Raw genomic sequence first — 22,466 nt, 5'->3', positions numbered from 1 at the left:
TGGTAGCATGTAATATAGGCAACTGCTTGGCTCTAGCTGTCCTTGTAGCCACATTACCATATTATTCAAATGTATCTATCATTTATATGTAAATAGACAAGATGAATGGCTTCTTCATAAGACAACAATTTTCAAATGACAAACAGACATAGGCAGACATTAGCAAGATAAAAATGTTGTAAATATTCATTCTATTATATATTTTTAAGGAAAAATGGACACTATTTCAAATGTTTTAAAAAGTAGGGTGGTAATCACAAAATGGGATCGTAATACATTCACAATACCAACAGCTATTCTTCTCAATAAAGGTCTCTACCAATGTCATTTGTATCTTGTAAATTACATGTTCTCAGATCCATCTGTGAAAATTGGGATGTTAATTATCATGGTTACATTTCATGGTTCCACAGTTAAATGCTGAAGTGGTGCTACACAAATACCATATGTTTTTCTAAGAGAAACGGAGAAAGATTAATTATGAGTTCAAGTCTAAGTCTCAACACAATAAGATCATTACATTGTGTGCTACGCAAATTGGAAGTTTTAATTAATAGCTGAAATACTAACCGAGGGGAAAAACTATGCAGTCTAAATTGTAAGTATCAGGCTTTTCTCCACAAAAATCATCCAAATAAGGATGCTTTTGAGAAACCAAGTTATAAAACCAAAGAAAAAAATTTTTTATTGTCTGTGAACTTCCTTGATGGAGTGATCACCATCATGTTGTTTAATCCTATTTGATAAACCTAAAAATTATAGTGTATACTAGTGACACATAGGTTATAGACAATATACCTGATGAAAATTCAACTGAACATTTTTTCTGGATTTTTCTTTAAGATACATTATCATTCAAAATTATGCAAAATTACAAGTCTCGTGTACTCAGATAAAATACTCACTTCAGTATAGCTAACTAAGACAAAACTCTATGATAATACTATAAGAATTTTATTCATATTTATAAAACCTGAATTCTCATTTTACTTACCACATATTCAAACACAAGTGTCAGCGTCTCCTTGGTGTGGATGATGTCATGAAGCAGCACTATGTTAGCATGTTTCAGTCCTTTTAACAGAGAAGCTGTAAAATAAAGTGGACATAGAGACAATTTATCATGGGTTAACAAGCAACTGATTTGTTTCATTATCATTTTGGTACATCATCAGATGAAATATACCTATTTTCCAAGCCAATAACAATTCAGAATCAAGGGCAGAGGAACAAGGTTTTCATTTAGATTAAGTTACCTCCAATTAATTCACCTGTTATTTGTTATTAATCTTTAGTTAGATTCCATTATGGTCAGAGAACATACTTGGTTTGATTTCAATTGTTTTAAATTTGGGTTTGTTTAGTTACCTAGCATATGGTTTATCCCCATATGTATGAAAGATATATTCTGCTGATATTGGATGGAGAGTTCTATAAGTGTCGATTAGAGCCTGTTGGTTGATGGTATCATTGAATTCTTCTACAGTATGTATTTGCTGATTTTCTGAATAGTGGTTCTATCAATGACTGAGAGAGGGACGTTGACACCCCCAACTGCAACTGGCAATCTGTCAATTTCTTATTTGAGTTCTGCCAGTTTTTGCTTTGTGTGCTTTGAAGCTCTGTAGTTTACTATATATACATTTAAGATTGTTATGTTTTCTTTGTGAATTGGCCCCTTTTACCAAGATAATAATGCATCTCTTTGTCCCTGGTAATTTTCTTTACTCTGAAGTGTTTTGTCTGATATTAACATAGCCACTCCAGCTTGACTCTGATTAGTGTTCATATGATACATCTTTTTATATTTTTTTTCTTTTGGCCTACACCAATGGCCATTCAGGTAGAATACTCAAAGAACAGAAGCTTCCTCTATCATTGTTAATTATTTTAGTAGCACCGTGTCTTCGATTTTGGTTTTTGGTATACAACCTGAAGAGAAAAAAGAAACACAAAACACATTTTTGTGTGTGTGTTCTGTCAGGAACTTGTAACTGCTCATTTATTCATCAAATATTTATTGAGAACCTAGTTAAAAGCACAGGTGGCCCTGGACAAACCTCGAACTCTTGATAATAATACTGCAAGACCACCTCTTTAAAAAGAGATTTATAACACAAAGCATGAACCCTGCTGTAAACTCTGGACTTTGGGTGATAATCACGTGTCAAGGTAGGATCATCGCTTGTAACAGATGTACCACTCTGATGACACATGTTGATAGTAGAGGAGGATTGGGGTGGAGGGTAGGGAAGGGAGTATATGAAAACTCTCTGTACTTTCCACTCCATTTTGCTGTGAACCTTAAAACTGCTCTAAAAACTTAAGTCTATTTTAAAAAGTAAAAAGATATATCTATGTTTTAACATACTCAAAGAAAAAGCAAGTTTAGATTGTTTAATATTTTACTGAAATAAAATGGTATTTTAGATATGGAATAATCATGCAAAGAGGCTATACTGGGCAGTCCCCAGAGAAGGCAGAGACAAAGCCTGTAGACTGTTACATTCTCATATGACCCCAATTAATGTGAGCTCCTGTTTTTAGAGTTATTATTGCTATGAATTTCCACTGTCTTCACCAGGTAAACCTATTCAATATAATACATCTTTAATCCAAAGATGAACTTCAACAAACACTTAATTGATCCAGAGAAGGCCATTCAGACTGAGAATACTTGGTGTGGCTGGTTCCAACACCAGAAGACAACAAGAAGTGTGTTTCCTCTGAAACTGAATCAGCAGCATCAGCGTGTCGTCCAAAGCCAGAGAGGTCTAAGCTAACTATCATGGGGAGGCCCTCTCTTCTGCCTCACATATATCTGCCGTGGGCAAGTTAGTTTTACACACTAAAAACCTTATAGTAAAAATATCTACAAATTTATTTTATCTGAGCTTTGTAAATTAGCACTCATGAGAAAATAATTACTAAAAATAACAATAACAATAAAATCACAGCACACAAACTTCGAAGAAACAACCACTACATAGACGTATGATAGAGTTTAGTACCGTTAATTCCAATAATTTACAATCTTCCTTCTTTTAATTATTCAAATATTTAATATTTTAATTATTCAACCGTCAGCCTCAAACAAGTAAAGCTTTATTACATAGCTAATCCCCAGGCATTAATCATTAATCCGTTGGGGAACCAACTGCACATGTGCTCAAGTTTTAAAAGGGACCCTTGGACCTACACTAGTCTTCTGAGGCAGACTCATCCTCAAAGATCAAGATTTCAAACCACAACAGGGTATTTGGAAGTGATGGTCAGGTACAGTACTTCACACCTAGCCTGTGCATGAATATGCATAGGTAAAATGAATAAAGGGCCTAATGAATATTATGTTTATGAAAGGAACCTAGCTTTGTGAGGCAAGTTTTGGAAAGATATAATATCTTTTGTAATCGTGTCTGATTTCATTTTTCAAGTTATCCCTTCAGTTTGTCAAATTCAGTGATGATACCTATCAGCAACAACTCCAAAAAGGTACTGAAGCTTACAATTCATTGAATATCCCATCCCCAGAGAATCGTTTGTTGTTGCTTTTTTTTTTTTTTTTTTACTTTTCTCCCATTGCCGCCTTTCCTCTCTTACCATTTAGACCTAAACTGTTTCTCATTTCTCAAAGTAACATCTTCACATCCATCATTTCCCATTGTGTTTTCCCTACAATTTCAGTAAAATCAATTCTCTGCCATTATTTATCTTGGGGAAAAAATACATCTTCCTGATGATGATCAATATTATAGCAAAAAAGTCATGTCATTTTTTACATCGCTTTTTTTTTGTTTGTTTTGTTTTTTGTGGTACGTGGGCCTCTCACTGTTGTGGCCTCTCCCGTTGCGGAGCACAGGCTCCGGACGCGCAGGCTCAGCAGCCATGGCTCACGGGCCCAGCCACTCCGCAGCATGGGATCTTCACGAACCCATGTCCCCTGCATCGGCAGGCGGACTCTCAACCACTGCGCCACCAGGGAAGCCCTACATTACATTTTTGACCATTTCTACATGAAGACTCAAAGCCTCCACATTTCGTTCTATTAACTCTCAATTATTACTGATTTTAGATTTCTAACTATATTTACATACACTGCTAAAACCACACTATCAGTCAAATAACTACCAAGAACTGTATTTGAAAATAAGCGCTTTTTCTTTTGAGATTAACATAACAAATTTGTATTTGGAAGAGGCTAAAGCCACTAATTTCAAAGCTGATGGCAGAAAAATGACATTGAAGGGCAGAAAACCAACCACAATATCTACCAACATGAGGGTAGGTGACAGACCTGACTAACTTGGAGGCTGCCAAGGCAACAGCCGCTGCTCCAAGCCAGGTGCGAGATACTATCACTCCTGCTGTTACCAAGGCAAGTGAGTCTCCTGGGCTGCCAAGTCGGTCCAGTGATTAACACCTACAAGTCCTAGAGCCAGTATGTCTCCCTTGTCAAGACAAGCACTGTCAAAATACTACTCTATGTCATCCTAATAATATCTCAAATATACCACGTTATTTTCTCATCGTTTACATACAGAACAAATCCTGTAACACTGGCGTTAGTAATTCTAGCACGCTTCGTTTCCCCACAAGTTTTAAGCAAACATATGGCAAACATTTTAAATTCATTTCACCAGTGAGGCTTGAAAAGGTACAAACGTACACGACATAAAAGAACTGTAATTAAGGGTGAGGGTAAAAATGCTAACAATCATTCTGGGGCTGTGATGTCGAAACAATACAGAAACAGAAAAACACTGTTGCTCATAAAGATAACTGCCTTTGACAAAGTCCCAGTAGGACAGGAGGACAAAGGGAGTCCTCCCTTAGTGTAGTAGCAGGATTCAGACACCCACTGTCTGAAGGCATAGAGAAACCTTGATCTCCCACTTTCAGAATAAACATCCTAGGTTTCCACTCTGAGGTGGAAGAGTTAAATTTCTTCTAAATGCTAATCTCATCGTGATTAAAATAAAACCCTTCTTTACTATTTCCAACAGTCTTGTAGGTCATTATTTGACATCCTACTACTAGGAAAGGAGAGATCACAAGTAATCACAACCCATCCTTGCTCACTCTCCCTTTAGCCTCTGGAAAGAACTAGTGCATTCACGTTTTCCTCTCATCATTTTTATGTTTTCTTTTTCAGTGGGGTAAAAGGGGCTGCTGAGGGGCTGCTACTTGATTTTTCTAGAAGACAAAGATTACTACCTATTAAACCCAAGAAGCCAACTGTATTTCAAGCTACAACCACAACAGACATAAACCTTTCCTTGAAGCCCACAGCTAGATAGCTCTAAGGCTGCTGAAATTCACTTTATACTAGAAATAATAGTATACTTTCTTTTTTAAATTGCAGTATAGTTAATTTACGATGTTGTGTTAGTTTCAAGTGTACAGTGAAGTGATTCAGTTATACATATATGTGTGTGTTATACATTCTTTTTCATATTCTTTTCCATTATAAGTTATTACAAGATATTGAGTATAGCTTCCTGTGCTATACAGTAGGTCCTTGTTGTTTATCTATCAATATAATATATAGTAGTGTGTATATGTTAATACCAAACTCCAAATGTATCTTTTTACTTATTTCAATAAGTTCTACTTCTCACTTACTTGCTAGTGGATTCTGAATATTTTCATAGTGAAAATATTCTGAATGGGAAATACAAGGGTGAACAACAACAACAAAATACACAGAGAAAGACAAAAGTGCTTGTTTAACTGTGTCTGTGATGAAGAGGTGATCTAGACAGAGAAAGGCACTCATGCCTGCCCTGAAAACCAATACGAAGCTCCAGGTTAACTTATGCATGGTTCCAGAAGGTATGTTGCCCACTGTGGCTACATACTAGGAGAAATGCTGTAGTTCTACACAGTTCTGGACCTTCCCCTAAATGAGATCTGATCTGATAAACACACACACACACACACACACACACACACACACACACAAAACCATAAACTAATAAATGAAAAGGTAAGAGAATCAGGTTAAAAAATGGAATTGTATCTTTGACTCCATTTTTACTTTTTATACTTTTACACACATTCATACAAAAGAGTCAACTCTTTGTTATGGGGAGAGAGGTCACAGCTAATCCAAAACACAAGGTTAAAACACATGTGATGTCGAATAAACTTAACTTAGCTAAAATCACATGAAGGATTTAGAGACATGTTTTTTGTTCACCACATGCTATCCAAATGTGGAAAGATAATACAAAAGGTCAGGAATACTTTATACATATCACATAACTTGTTTTCTATCCACCACAAAGTCTACTGTTTTTACCTGCTCCGTAGCTGAGGTTTTCTATTTGAGGATGGACAGAACTTCAGTCCCACTGCATATCCCCCCTGCTCTGCTCCCCTCCTAATTTCCCCATCACAGACCTGAAAAGTGGTATTGGAATTACAGCCTCAGCCAGCCGCTCTGCCATCACTCCCTGTGCATCCATCACTTGACTACTGGCAAAGAGCAGTCAGCTGGGGGCTATTTCCATGTTGCAGCCTCACAGGACCACACTGACAGCTTGCTAAATCACTCAGAGAACAGGTTCCTCTAACAGTATAGCTTAACCACGTGAAACTGCCAATATTTGACATCTTTGACCTAACTAACACAGCAATTTCGAGTGGTTCAACCTAACAGAGTTTACCTGGTTCAAAGCAATTTTAAATTCTTCACAAATGCATGGTTACTCTTCCCACTGTTAATATTCAAACCAATTAATCAGCCAAGAATTGACTCTGAATAGAAAGAAAAAAAAAAAAGGAAGAATCTGTTCATCAAACTATGGTTATAGATGAGGGGAGGGATATAGAAACAATTTAATTTTGTATGAGTACCTTTCTATATCATTTGAATTGTTTATGATAAAGATATATTCCTTTTATAATAAAAGAGATACCTGGAAAAGTTCTTTATTAGAGTGGATTGGCTAAAGAGAACTGAATTAACACTATAAAAGGTACACTGATGTTTACACAATTAATGTGCAGCTACAATAATGAAACATTATAACTACAGTGTGATCCTTCACCACTAATTCCTCTTAATTAAGGTATTGGTGCAAATCCTTGCATTATAAGGGTCTATTTTCCTGTTCTGGAACGTGACACGCCCTGTGTCAGCCTCTAATTTGCACTCATGTCACACATTAATCAAAAATGTTGAAACTGGGGGTTTCCCTGGTGGCACAGTGGTTGAGAGTCCGCCTGCCGATGCAGGGGACATGGGTTCGTGCCCCGGTCCGGGAAGATCCCACGTGCCGCGGAGCGGCTGGGCCTGTGAGCCATGGCCGCTGAGCCTGAGCGTCTGGAGCCTGTGCTCCGCAACTGGAGAGGCCACAACAGTGAGAGGCCCACGTACCGCAAAAAAATATATATATATATTGAAACCATTTCTTGTCTAAATGGTTACTTCCCCGCATTAAGATTAATTTACTCATTGCAAAAGATTCCTAGTTTTGTCTCCAATTACTCCCAGTTGAACCTGTAAATGAGCCACCAGCTGCCTTTCCGTGCTCTAGCTAATCCTGTTCCGATTTGCCAGTGGAAAGATCCACACATATGTTGGTAGTACATGAATGCGAGATGTGGTTCTTCTCAAATGTAAACTTCTCACTAATAACTTCAGCAGAAACACATCTTGCCAAGCAACGGGGCTGGAGATAGTGGTAGTTATGCTCCATGGACTGTCTTTAGGCAGGAAAGAGACCATTTAGGAGCCGAGGGTTACTGGAAGACTTGACAACACAAGAGTTGTTTTTTGTCTGGCTGTAAAAACTAGGCTGAAAAGCTGTTAGGCAATTTACTTTATTTGAACTATTTTATACTTTGTTACAGTGGGTTACATGTACAGTCAGTAAGAATACTACAAAGTATGCAATAATTAAAAAAAAAAGATAATGTGGTTTGGCACCAAGCCCCTTATGTCTTCTGGTGAAGAAGAATAAACATTTATATCATAATAGCTATCTCTGTTTGACTAGACTTAAACAACCTCTCCTTACATGAAACTATGTGAATAGCTATTATTGTATTCTTTTTCTTTTTAAAGACACCAATTGTACTTGAACATTTGTTACTTTTTTTTTTTAATTTATTTATTTATTTATTTTTGGCTGTGTTGGGTCTTCATTTCTGTGCGAGGGCTTTCTCTAGTTGTGGCGAGCGGGGGCCACTCTTCATCGCGATGTGTGGGCCTCTCACTGTTGCGGCCTCTCTTGTTGTGGAGCACAGGCCCCAGATGCCCAGGCTCAGTAGTTGTGGCTCACGGGCCTAGCTGCTCTGCGGCATGTGGGATCTTCCCGGACCAGGGCTCGAACCTGTGTCCCCTGCATTAGCAGGCAGATTCTCAACCACTGTGCCACCAGGGAAGCCCATATTCTTTTACAAAAATAAGATAAGTTGAAAATCAGAAAATATATTCCTTGCCATGGCTGCAAGTCCCAGTGCCTAAGGGCCTGACCTTGAAAGACACCAGTCAGTCACTATCAGGCTCCTCCACAGAGCAGGGCAATTTTGCAGACACAGGAGGTTCCACCCCCTCCACCTCACAGCCACAGCCATAGGCCCGCCACGAGGTGCTTCTCAAAGTGTGGTCCTTCAACCACCCACATCAAAGTCAACTGAGGCGCCTGATATCAATGCCAATGCATCAGGTCCTATCCCAAACCTACCAAAGCCAAATCGATGGGGGTGGGGCCCAAGAATCATCCAACAAATACTTAATATCTCCTCTGTGCCAATCACTAAGCACAGGAGAAACACAGACAAAACTTTTGTTCCCATGAAACTTACATGCTGTATTTCCACAAAGCTTTCTATTCAATCCTTACGTATTCTAAAGTTTAAAAATCACTGCTATGTTATGGTTTTGTTATATAGGAATGGGTAACATACTTACAGAGTGAGTGTGTGTGTCTGTTTATGCACTTAGTTACACTGCAATTTACTCACTGTTCCACAAGCAAATCAAAAGAAACAACCATTCAATCAATCATTTCATTTACCTAGTATCTACTTCTGTCTGTCTCTGTCTCTGTGTGTGTGTGTCTCTCTCTCTCTCTCTCACACACACACACACATGCACACAGCCAGTGAGATAGATCCCACTGAAAAATATAAACTCTTGGGCTAGAAGACAGAATTCTTTATTCTGAAAATTTGATGGTATTTGATGTGTGTGGATTTTCTCCTGCATTTCAAAAACCCCCAAACTGTGAGCTCATATTTGCAACATGAATAAAATGTTAAGGTCATGGTAATAAGACCTTTTCAATCCCACAAAAATTTCTAATATCTGTGAAAGAGTAAAGTTTTATGTAAAATGTCTGCAATACATACTGCCTCAGAACCAGTGCTTTGATAAACAGATACAATCAGCAGGTCTGGAGATATTGTAAACAGATTATGAGCAAAGAAGGAAGAGAAGTGAAAGACTAAAAAATGAATATGAATCTTGGTTGGGGTTAACTCCTACCCTTGAATATCCCCTGACTTGAAATTTCAAACATAATACCACTTCATTTGACTGAATAACAAAGTCAAAGCTATAAAAATGACAAATGAGAGCATAACTCAGTGGAAAGTGCACAGCCCCAGAGCACCATGTTTCTCACAGAATTAGTTCACCTTCAGGGAGTCACGTCACCTTCACTTCTACCTCCCCAGGACAGAACTGAGCCAGCTGTCCCTAGGCCTGGACGAAGCCTTGAATTCCTTCATGCGGCCTGTGATCCATGGTGGCCCAGGCGGGAACCCAAGTTCAACTCAGCAAAGTGAGCTCTGCCACTTCTGGGAAGGTCGCTAACACAACGAGTCCCAGATTGCTTCCCTCCCACCAGTGCTCCCTCCTGCTCAACGTCCGATGATGCTCAGCTGCTAATGACACAACATTTGGCCGGCTCTAGCACCACGTACATGTTCAGGAGTTTTACAAGATACTTAAAAAAAGCAATTAAGGATTCATTCAGGAATTGCCTTCCAACTGCATGGAGGCAGGACTGGCAAACGCCATCTCTGAGAGCTCTCACTGCTCTCTTGTTTCATATAACCTCAGCTATGGCAGCATTTGAAGGAGACTTTTCTATATTTGGAAATACATGAAAACAAGACAGGAAAACAAACATACCTATAAAAGGTAGAGTGACATCTTAAGTGTTCAGTATTCAGAATCCTATGATGATGATAATAAAACTGTTTATGCAAAATGGCATTTAATGAGTTTGGGGAGCAGTTCCCAAACTTTTCTGAAAATAAGAACCTTCTAAGTCTCTTCTACACTAGGGAAGTCACTTCAGTACAAAAACAGTAACTTTTAAAATTTTTATTAGAGTCTCATCTTTTTAAAGTCACTACTTGTCAGAAACTGGCAACATCTTAGAAGTATTAGATTTCATGTAATGTATCACAGTTGCTTAAGATAAAACACTAACCACTGTGATAACTATACAAGTCAAGTAAAAGACAAATAAGTTGTACATGATATAGTTTATGTTTCTAAATTAGCAAGGTAACTTCAGACTGTCACTATAGTTAAAAAAAAAAAAAAAAGCCATGCAGAAAATGACAAAGGGAAAGAAAAATAGTACCATGGTGTCAAATTTTCTAGGAAATTTGTATCTCTGTCTCCACCACCACCAGCCAGAGGAACTCGGGGAAGGGATAATTTGGCCCTGCATTTATCAAGGTAGGCTCAACATTTGAGCCTCAAATGTTGTAACTGTGGAGGGTTTTTGTTAGTGTCTCTTCAAGGTGTACACTTGTGACTGGTACCAACAATAGCTCCCGCTCATACAACCTGCCTTTCCATACATGAAGGCAACTCCTGAGGACTATGGAGAACATCCACCCATGATTAGCGTAACTGCCATTTTCTCAAATGTATTTTACCTCCTTTGACCCATATTTCCCTTTTTAATAAAACTTCATCTTGTTTCATATACATCATACACAAGCACATACACACACATATATATAAAACCTTAGTGCATTAAAGACATCTCTGTTTGACTTCATACAGGGTGACTGAATCATCACGCACAATTCAAACAGTCCTCATCGAATTTCAAAGTGAGTGTCATCTTCAAAAGCATCTAAATCCAACCCTTCATTTGACAATTGAGGAAACTATAATAATACACAGAAGTGTGGTCATAGGATTCAAACCCTGGCCCCCTGACTCCTGATACAGGAGGATTCTGTTTCTGTCAAAGTAAGCATTATCCACTCTCATCGTCTTGGTTTTCTCCTCTTTGTTCCTAGTGTTTGGCTGTGATTGTGGTTTCCCTTTATCTTTGTATCTTCCCAGGTGTTGGGGGCAGAAAAACCTGAAGCTAAGAAGACTAGAAGAACATCAGATATGACAGACATATCTGCACAACTCTTCACTTGTAGCAACACCACCTGGACTAAAGAAGTTTCAAAAGAGAGTAATAAGTAAAGAAGAAAGCTGGGGGAGAAATGCTGTTCAACTTGGCTTTTTTAAATCGCTTTTATCTGATCAAGTCACTTCTCTTCTTGAAATCTTTCAATGGCTCCTTAACAGGACTGCCAAGGACCTGCGCAATAGGGCTCTTGATGGAGCTCCCCACGCCCCCAGCTGCTCCAACGCCCTCCACACTGTGAACTCCAGCTATACAGCGCTTCCTAGAGATCTCCAATTCACCACTTCCTCTCAGACCTCTGGGATGTTGGCTCTTCTGCTCCCTCCCCCATAGCCTCTGAGCCTCACACATCCCTACCATGTCTTCAGATCTTAACTTAGCTATCACTTCCTTTGGAAGTCTCTGCTGACCCCAAGCTCAAGTTAGACGTGTTTTCTATCAGTCCCTGAGCACCCTGAGTTGTCCTGTCCCAGTGTTATAATTACCTGATGACCTATCTCCACCTGTCTGTAATCCCCACTCACAATATGATTTGCTCTCACTCCTGCTGTGCTCATAGCACTCAATGCAGTGCTGAGTTTATAGAAGATGCCTATTAAGTGCAGCTTGAATAATGTATGCATGAACAAGAAAAATAAAATCCTTAAATGATCTTCCATAAGTCGCCGCCAGCAACGCAAGTTCTTAGGATTGAGCTCTGCTATGGATTGGTTATCTTTTTATAATATGTTTAGTTCAGCCTGGATATGTGGATCAAAATAAATCCACTCTCAGTTTTGTAATAACTGACAAACACACTGAGGCTATATATTTCACTGAATTTAAAAAGAAGCAAAGAAACCTCTTACAGGGTGTTATTAGGAGTTTTCCCTTCATAAGTAGGCAAAATGCTATATACAATGCTATACGTAAAAAGGCATTTTATTTATTTCCACTCATATTTCAGATTATGGAAAAATGGTACAAGATGTGTTTGAAACTGTAATTTATTTCTAAAAACTCGTATTAGAAACTAAAATTACATCCTAACACTTTTACCCAGCGTGAGATAAGTTCATAAACAATAAGGTGGTAGCAATGAGAAAAGGAAAAAGATGTTCTCAACCATACGTGGGTTTACAGCAGAGTCAAATCCAACCCACGGACTTGGTTTGTTTGGTCTGTGCAATGTCTTAGATATTTATGAAGTATTTAAAAATCGGAGGATTTCATATAAAATGCACAACTTTGGCTCTTCAGAAATAACAGATGTCGGTAAATGTTCTGTGTCTGGAGCTACACAACTGGCCCTTTACACAAGACATCACTATAATGGTTCCCCATCCTCCTTTTTCCCCCAAAGTGATAGAGGCTCTTTCAGCCTGTTATTTGATGAGCCTCTACATTTGTGATCTCTGAATTAATATTTTGTGAGTAAAAATACAACATCACTTTGATTGCATGAGCTAAAGTACAATTATGAGGAAACTGGAAGCAGTCAATTCAAAGAGGGTTTTATGAGTCCCACAAACCAACAGAGTAAGAAAGGGGACTAGAAGGAGAACAAGAAGTTGTTACTACAGGAAAATCACAATTACTACCAAAGAAGAATAGACCGAAATGAAATTATATCCATTTCAAATTGTTCATCTCAAAGCTCCAATGAGACCCACTATGTGGAATAGGAACCCCTTAAGGTTACCAGCACAGGACTTTCTTTTCACATCGTTTCAAACATAGATTCATTTGACTGAAAGATCTAAACAGACTCTGGAGGACATTTAGTCCAACTGATGCACTTTTCTCAGGTAAAATTTTGTGGCCCAGAGAGACTGTCAAAAGCCATACAATTTGGTACATCACTTCCCCTCTCTAGCCCCTATTTCTCCAATTCATTCTCAGAGACTGATAAAAAATGTCAGGTAGGCATTAAACGTCTGATATTTATATCCTAGGAAAATGAGAAATAAAGAAACAAAATGGACTTATTCAAGGTAGCAAGCTGGGCCAAGAGCCATATCTCTGATTCCCAAACCATTATGCCAGGCTTCTACCCATAAAACTGCAGAGATTAACATCTGCCAGAACTACAGGCAATGCTCGTGATGGCCTGATAGCCCCTACCCACAACGCACAAACAAAAGGACTGAATGGGGAGAGGGGGGCAATTATCAGGGAGGGAACCTAAAGCATGAATCTCAGAGCAAATTAATCCAAATAATATTCCATATTGACAAGGCTGTAAGGAAACAGATATTGAGGTCAGATGTTATAGCGGTGGGAAAGGAGATTGGTCAAAATCTATCAAAAGTTAAATATTTCTCATGACAGGGAGCTTCAAGATGGCGGAAGAGTAAGACACGGAGATAACCTTCCTCCCCACAAATATATCAGAAATACATCTACATGTGGAACAACTCCTACAGAACACCTACTGAACGCTGGCAGAAGACCTCAGACCTCCCAAAAGGCAAGAAACTCCCCACGTACCTGGGTAGGGCAAAAGAAAAAAGAAAAAACAGAGACAAAAGAATAGGGACGGGACCTGCACCTCTGAGATGGAGCTGTGAAGGAGGAAAGGTTTCCACACACTAGAAGCCCCTTCGTGGGCGGAGACTGCAGGTGGTGGAGGGGGAAATCTTCGGAGCCCCGGAGGAGTGCACAGCAACAGGGGTGCAGAGGGCAAAGTGGAGAGATTCCCGCACGGAGGGTCGGTGCCGACCACCACTCACCAGCCCGAGAGGCTTGTCTGCTCACCCGCCGGGGTGGGCAGGGGCTGAGGGCTGAAGCTTGGGCTTCGGTCAGAGCGCAGGGAGAGGACTGGGGCTGGCGGAGTGAACACAGCCTGCAGGGGGTTATTGCACCACGGCTAGCCGGGAGGGAGTCCAGGGAAAAGTCTGGACCTGCCAAAGAGATAAGACACTTTTTCTTGCCTCTTTGTTTCCTGGTGCGCAAGGAGAGGGGATTAACAGCGCCGCTGAAAGGAGCTCCAGAGACGGGCGCGAGCCACAGCTACCAGTGTGGACCCCAGAGACAAGCATGAGACGCTAACGCTGCCGCTGCCGCCACCAAGAAGTCTGTGTGCGAGCACAGGTCACTATCCACATGTCCTTTCCTGGGAGCCTGTGCAGCCCGCCACTGCCAGGGTCCCGTGATCCAGGGACAACTTCCCCAGGAGAGCACACGGCGTGCCTCAGACTGGTGAAACGTCACGTTGGCCTCTGCCGCCGCACGCTCGCCCCACATCCGTACCCCTACCTCCCCCTGGGCCTGAGTGAGCCAGAGCCCCAGAATCAGCTACTCCTTTAACCCTGGCCTGTTTGAGCAAAGAACAGACGCCCTCAGGCGACCTACACACAGAGGCGGGTCCAGATCCAAACATGAACCCCGAGAGCTGTGCGAACAAAGAAGAGAAAGGGAAATCTCTCCCAGCAGCCTCAGGAGCAGCGGATTAAATCTCCACAATCAACTTGATGTACTGTGCATGTCTGGAATACCTGAATAAACAAGGAATCACCCCAAATAGAGGGGGTGGACTTTGGGAGCAACGATACATATTTTTTTTTCCCTTTTTCTCTTTCTGTGAGTGTCTATGCGTATGTTTCTGTGTGTGATTTTGTCTGTATAGCTTTGCTTTTACCATTTGTCCTAGGGTTCTGTCTGTCCATTTTTGTTTTGTTTTGTTTTATTACTTAAAAATTTTTTTCTTAATTATTTTTAATAACTTTAATTTATTTTAATTTTATTTTATTTTCTTCTTTCTTTCTTGTTTTTCTCCCTTTTATTATGAGCCATGTGAAGGACAGGCTCTTGGTGCTCCAGCCAGGTGTCAGGGCTGTGGCACTGAGGTGGGAGAACCAAGTTCAGGACACTAGTCCACAACAGAACTCCCAGCTCCATGTAATACCTAACGGCGACAATCTCCCAGAGATCTCCACCTCAACACCAAGACCCAGATTCACTCAAAGACCAGTAAGCTACAGTGCAGGACACCCTATGCCAAACAACTAGCAAGACATGAACACAACCCCATCCATTAGCACAGAGGCTGCCTAAAATCATAATAAGGCCACAGACACCCCAAAACACAACACCAGACGTGGACCTGCCCACCAGAAAGACAAGATCCAGCCTCATCCACCAGAACACAGGCACTAGTCCCCTCCACCAGGAAGCCTACACAATCCACTGAACCAACGTTAGCCACTGGGGACAGACACCAGAAACAATGGAAACTACGAACCTGCAGCCTGCAAAAAGGAGACCTCAAACACAGTAAGTTAAGCAAAATGAGAAGACAGAGAAACACACAGCAGATAAAAGAGCAACGTAAAAACCCACCAGACCTAACAAATGAAGAGGAAACAGGCAGTATATCTGAAAAAGAATTCAGAATAATGAGAGTAAAGACGATCCAAAATCCTGGAAACAGAATGGAGAAAATACAAAAAACGTTTAACAAGGACCTAGAAGAACTGAAGAGCAAACAAACAGAGATGAACAACACAATAAGTGAAATTAAAAATTCTCTAGAAGGGATCAAGAGCAGAATAACTGAGGCAGAAGAACAGATAAGTGACCTGGAAGATAAAATACTGGAAATAACTACTGCAGAGAAGAATAAAGAAAAAAGAATGAAAAGAATTGAGGACAGTATCAGAGACCTCTGGGACAATATTAAACGCACCAACATTCGAATTATAGGGGTCCCAGAAGAAGAAGAGAAAAAGAAAGGGACTGAGAAAATATTTGAAGAGCTTATACTTGAAAACTTCCCTAACATGGAAAAGGAAATAGTTAATCAAGTCCAGGAAGCACAGACAGTCCCATATAGGATAAATCCAAGGAGAAACACACCAAGATACATATTAATCAAACAATCAAAAATGAAATACAAAGAACAAATATAAAAAGCAGCAAGGGAAAAAAAACAAGAAACACATAAGGGAATCCCCATAAGGTTGACAGCTGATCTTTCAGCAGAAACTCTGCAAGCTAGAAGGGAGTGGCAGGATATATTTAAAGTGATGAAAGAGAAAAACCTACAACCAAGATTACTCTACCCAGCAAGGATCTCATTCAGATTTGATGGAGAAATTAAAAGCTTTACAGACAAGCAAAAGCTAACAGAATTCAGCACCACCAAACCAGCTTTACAACAAATGCTAAAGGAACTTCACTAGGCAGGAAACACAAGAGAAGGAAAAGACCTACAATAATAAATCCCAAACAATAAGAAAATGGTAATAGGAACATACACATCAATAGGTACCTTAAATGTAAATGGATTAAATGCTCCAACCGAAAGACATAGACTGGCTGAATATATACAAAAACAAGACCCGTATATATTCTGTCTACAAGAGACCCACTTCAGACCTAGGGACACATACAGACTGAAAGTGAGAGGATGGAAAAAGATACTCCATGCAAATGGAAATCAAAAGAAAGAGGGAGTAGCAATTCTCGTATCAGACAAAATAGACTTTAAAACAAAGACTATTACAAGAGACAAAGACAGACACCACATAATGATCAGGGGATCAATTCAAGAAGAAGATATAACAATAGTAAATATTTATGCCCCGAACATAGGAGCACCTCAATACATAAGGCAAATGCTAACAGCCATAAACTGGGAAATCGACAGTAACACAATCATAGTACGGGACTTTAACACCCAACTTTCACCAATGGACAGATCATCCAAAATGAAAATAAATAAGGAAACACAAGCTTTCAATGATACATTAAACAAGATGGACTTAATTGATATTTATAGGACATTCCATCCAAAAACAACAGAATACACATTCTTCTCATGGAACATTCTCCAGGGTCACAAATCAGCCTTGGTAAATTTAAGAAAATTGAAATCATATCAAGTATCTTTTCTGACCACAACGCTATGAGACTAGATATCAATTACAGGAAAAATCTGTAAGAAATACAAACACATGGAGGCTAAACAACACACTACTTAATAACCAAGAGATCACTGAAGAAATCAAAGAGGAAATCAAAAAATACCTAGAAACAAATGTCAGTGAAAACACAACGACCCAAAACCTATGGGAGGCAGCAAAAGCAGTTCTACGAGGGAAGTTTATAGCTATACAAGCCTACTTTAAGACACAAGAAACATCTAAAATAAACAACCTAACCTTACACCTACAGCAATTAGAGAAAGAAGAACAAAAAATCCCCAAAGTTAGCAGAAGGAAAGAAATCATAAAGATAACATCAGAAATAAATGAAAAAGAAATGAAGGAAACGATAGCAAAGATCAATAAAACTAAAAGCTGGTTCTTTGAGAAGATAAACAAAATTGGTAAACCATTACCCAGACTTATCAAGAAAAAAAGGGAGAAGACTCAAATCAATACAATTAATATGAAAAAGGAGAATTAACAACTGACACTGCAGAAATACAAAGGATCATGAGAGATTACTACAAGCAACTATATGCCAATAAAATGGACAACCTGGAAGAAATGGACAAATTCTTAGAAATGTACAACCTTCCGAGACTGAACCAGGAAGAAACAGAAAATATGAACAGACCAATCACAAGCACTGAAATTGAAACTGTGATTAAAAATCTTCCAGCAAACAAAAGCCCAGGACCAGATGGCTTCACAGGCGAATTCTAACAAACATTTAGAGAAGAGCTAACACCTATCCTTCTCAAACTCTTCCAAAATATAGCAGAGGGAGGAACACTCCCAAACTCATTCTACGACGCCACCATCACTTTGATACCAAAATCAGAGATGTATATGACAAAGATGTCACAAAGAAAGAAAACTACAGGCCAATATCACTGATGAACATTGATGCAAAAATCCTCAAGAAAGGATCTAACAAGCAGATCCAACAGCACATTAAAAGGATCATACACTATGATCAAGTGGGGTTTATCCCAGGAATGCAAGGATTCTTCAATATACACAAATCAATCAACGTAATATACTGTATTAACAAATTGAAGGAGAAAAACCATATGATCATCTCAATAGATGCAGAGAAAGATTTCGACAAAATTCAACACCGATTTATGATAAAAACCCTCCAGAAAGTAGACATAGAGGGAACTTTCCTCAACAAAATAAAGGCCATATATGACAAACCCACAGCCAACATCGTCCTCAATGGTGAAAAACTGAAACCATTTCCACTAAGATCAGGAAAAAGAAAAGGTTCCCCACTCTCACCACTATTATTCAACATAGTTTTGGAAGTTTTAGCCACAGCAATCAGAGAAGAAAAGGAAATAAAAGGAATCCAAATCGGAAAAGAAGAAGTAAAGCTGTCACTGTTTGCAGATGACATGATACTATACATAGAGAATCCTAAAAATGCTACCAGAAAACTACTACAGCTAATCAATGAATTCGGTAAAGTAGCAGGATACAAAATTAATGCACAGAAATCTCTTGCATTCCTATAGACTAAATGATTCCTATAGACTAAATGATTAAAAACCTGAAAGTGAAACACTCTCGTTTACCATTGCAACAAAAAGAATAAAATATCTAGGAATAAACCTACCTAAGGGGACAAAAGACTGTATGCAGAAAACTATAAGACACAGATGAAAGAAATTAAGGATACAGACAGATGGAGAGATAGACCATGTTCTTGGATTGGAAGAAGCCACATTGTGAAAATGACTCTACTACCCAAAGCAATCTACAGATTCAATGCAATCCCTATCCAACTACCACTGGCATTTTTCACAGAACTAGAAGAAAAACTTTCACAATTTGTATGGAAACACAAAAGACCCCAAAGAGCCAAAGCAATCTTGAAAAAGAAAAACGGAGCTGGAGGAATCAGGCTCCCTGACTTCAGACTATGCTACAAAGCTACAGTAATCAAGACAGTATGGTACTGGCAAAAAACCAGAAATATAGATCAATGGAACAGGATACAAAGCCCAGAGATAAAGCCACACACATACGGTCACCTTATGTTTGATAAAGGAGGCAAGAATCTACAGTGGGGAAAAGACAGCCTCTTCCATAAGTGGTGCTGGGAAAACTGGACAGCTACATGTAAAAGAATGAAATTAGAACACTCCCTAACACCATAAACAAAAATAAACTCAAAATGGATTAAAGACCTAAATGTAAGGCCAGATACCATCAAACTCTTACAGGAAAACATAGGCAGAACACTCTATGACATCAATCACAACAAAATCCTTTTTGACCCACCTCCTAGAGAAAAGGAAAAACATAAATAAACCAATGGGACCTAATGAAAGTTAAAAGCTTTTGCACAGCAAAGGAAACCGTAAACAAGATGAATAGACAACCCTCAGAATGGGAGAAAATATTTGCTAATGAAGCAACTGACAAAGGATTAATTTCCAAAACATACAAGCAACTCATGCAGCTCAATATCAAAAAAACAAACAATCCAATCCAAAAATGGGCAGAAGACCTAAATAGACATTTCTCCAAAGAAGATACACAGATTGCCAACAAACACATGAAAGAATGCTCAATATCATTAATCATTAGATAAATGCAAATCAAAACTACAATGAGAGACCATCTCACAACGGTCAGAATGGGCATCATCAAAAAATCTACAAACAGTAAATGCTGGAGAGGGTGTGGGGAAAAGGGAACCCTCTTGCACTGTTGGTGGGAATGTGAATTGGTACAGCCACTATGAAGAACAGTATAGAGGTTCCTTAGAAAACTACAAATAGAACTACCATATGACCCAGCAATCCCACTACTGGGCATATACCCTGAGAAAACCATAATTCAGAAAGAGGCATGTACCAGAATGTTCATTGTAGCTCTATTTACAATAGCCAGGACATGGAAGCAACCTAAGTGTCCCCTGACAGATGAATGGATAAAGAAGATGTGGCACATATATACAATGGAATACTACTCAGCCATAAAAAGAAAAGAAATTGAGTTATTTGTAGTGAGGTGGATGGACCTAGAGTCTGTCATACAGTGAAGTCAGCCAGAAAAAGAAAAACAAATACCATATGCTAACACATATATATGGAATCAAAAAAAAAAAAGAAAATGGTCAGCGGAACCTAGGGGCAAGACGGGAATAAAGATGCAGACCTACTAGGGAACGGACTTGAGGATATGGGGAGGGGGAAGGGTAAGCTGGGACAAAATGAGAGAGTGGCATGGACATATGTACACTACCAAACGTAAAACAGATACCTAGTGGGAAGCAGCCGCATAGCACAGGGAGATTAGCTCGGTGCTTTGTGACCACCTAGAGTGGTGGGATAGGAAGGGTGGGAGGGAGGGAAACGCAAGAGGGAAGAGATATGCGGACGTATGTATATGTATAACTGATTCACTTTGTTATAAAGCAGAAACTAACACACCATTGTAAAGCATTATACTCCAATAAAGATGTTAAATATATATATTTCTCATAGCCCCGAACCAACATCTCTCCCAGGAATTCACAGACACAGATGCAGAAATAAGGAAAGATACATTACCAGAAATGTTCTCTTCAATGTTCTTAATAAACAGTGAAAAACTTGATACCAGCCAAAGAGCCCATTCCTTGTGTTCTGGTTAAATAAAATATGGCACATTCATATAACAAACGAATTGCAGAGCCATTAAAATGAATGCAATAATTCTACTATAAGTAGTAATATTGAAATCCCTAAGATATATTTAGTGGGAAAAAAAAAAAAATCAAGTTGAAAGTAGTCTGTATTTAAAAGGGGAATGGAGGAGTGGATATACTCCACAAGCTATGTTACCTGTGCCAAATGGCACTGGGCTCAGTAGATGAAGTGTGGGCAGAATGGGAGTTTACTTTTCTCATATATTTATTATTGTTTAATGTTTTTTATCTAGATATCTAGTATTTTATATTATAATTGTAGGTAATAAAAAATCATTTAAATATTTTTCAAAATCCTTTTGTTCTCTACTCTCTTCTTAGGTGGGCATCTCTTTAACAAACTACTTATTCATTCATTCAACTAACATTTAGTAAATGCCTGTGATGTGTTTGTGACTATCCAACCTTGGAAGTCATACTATGTGTAGGTTAGGTATGCAGTAGACAAGCATCCAAAACCAACTCCATATTGCTTGGTATGACGTGCCTAGAGAAAAGTTTTGATAAGTACAATTACTAGCTCTGCTTCTCAAAGTAAGATAAAGCAACTGAACCAAAAATAAATAAGTATCCTTGCCAGGCCCTTCCCCAGCCTTTCCCAAAAATTCTTTGATGGAGTCTTGGAAGGAAAGAAGGTAATGAGAAATTAGGTTCTGTTTGCCCTTCCTCCATTCATATACAACAGCTCTGAGGAAATGGACTAGCCAGAAAGCAAACTGCTCCTGACAAAGGGGAAGGGGAAGGAAGAGGTGGAAATGGCAAGAAATCAGTCTATATGTAAGTGGGGTCCCAAAGTGAGACTGCTGGGTACCATTTTGGTTATTCACATGATGCTCATTTCTTTCCCAATGAATCACCTCATAAAAACCAAGGTAAGTGATGGGCCTACAACCAGGTGATGACTGATCAAACCCACAGCTAGCCACACCTATCCTCTGCCCAGATCACAGTCCTAACCTACCCTGGTGTGGGAGACTGGGCAACTGATGTGTTTGTATCTTTTTCGCCTTTCCTGCTACTTCAATAAATGAACAGATTTCTTTTTCCCTTTTTAGCACCTGAAGTACTGCTCAGTTTGATGGAAATGTGCGGTAAGCTACCTTCGGCACACTGAGATGGCCTCCGGCCAACAGTCCTGGAACATTCTAGAGAATGTTCAGCAACAGCACAGACAGTGGCATCTCCAAGAAGAATCTTACCTAGATCCTCACTTTAAGTAAAACTTCTACATGCAAGGGGATGAGAAGAAACACACAAGTTACCTTTACTACCACAGATCTGCATTAAGTGTCATGAAAGAGTAATAATTGAACAACTGAAATACTGAGGCAATGAAGAGGAAGGAGAGATAACTCCCAACTGGAGCAAAGTGTGGAATCTCATAAGATAGGTATCATACGGGTCACTCCAGAAGAGCCTATGGATGTGCTACGAGGAGATGGAACATTCTAA

The 22,466-nt window shown here is 39.2% G+C and overlaps 1 protein-coding gene across 6 annotated transcripts in view; it reads right to left on the bottom strand.

The window, feature by feature from the left end:
• Positions 1-22,466, bottom strand: part of CDK14 (cyclin dependent kinase 14) — a 711,364-nt gene that overhangs the window by 324,198 nt on the left and 364,700 nt on the right. For all 6 annotated transcript variants that reach the window (XM_049714769.1, XM_049714770.1, XM_033420532.2 and 3 more), the window contains one exon: positions 995-1,089. In XM_049714769.1, coding sequence (XP_049570726.1) covers positions 995-1,089 — 95 coding nt within the window. The remainder of the gene's footprint in view (positions 1-994; positions 1,090-22,466) is intronic.

Source organism: Orcinus orca, chromosome 9, assembly GCF_937001465.1.
Source record: "Orcinus orca chromosome 9, mOrcOrc1.1, whole genome shotgun sequence".
Classification (NCBI taxonomy): domain Eukaryota; kingdom Metazoa; phylum Chordata; class Mammalia; order Artiodactyla; family Delphinidae; genus Orcinus; species Orcinus orca.
This window is presented reverse-complemented; position numbering and strand designations above follow the sequence as displayed.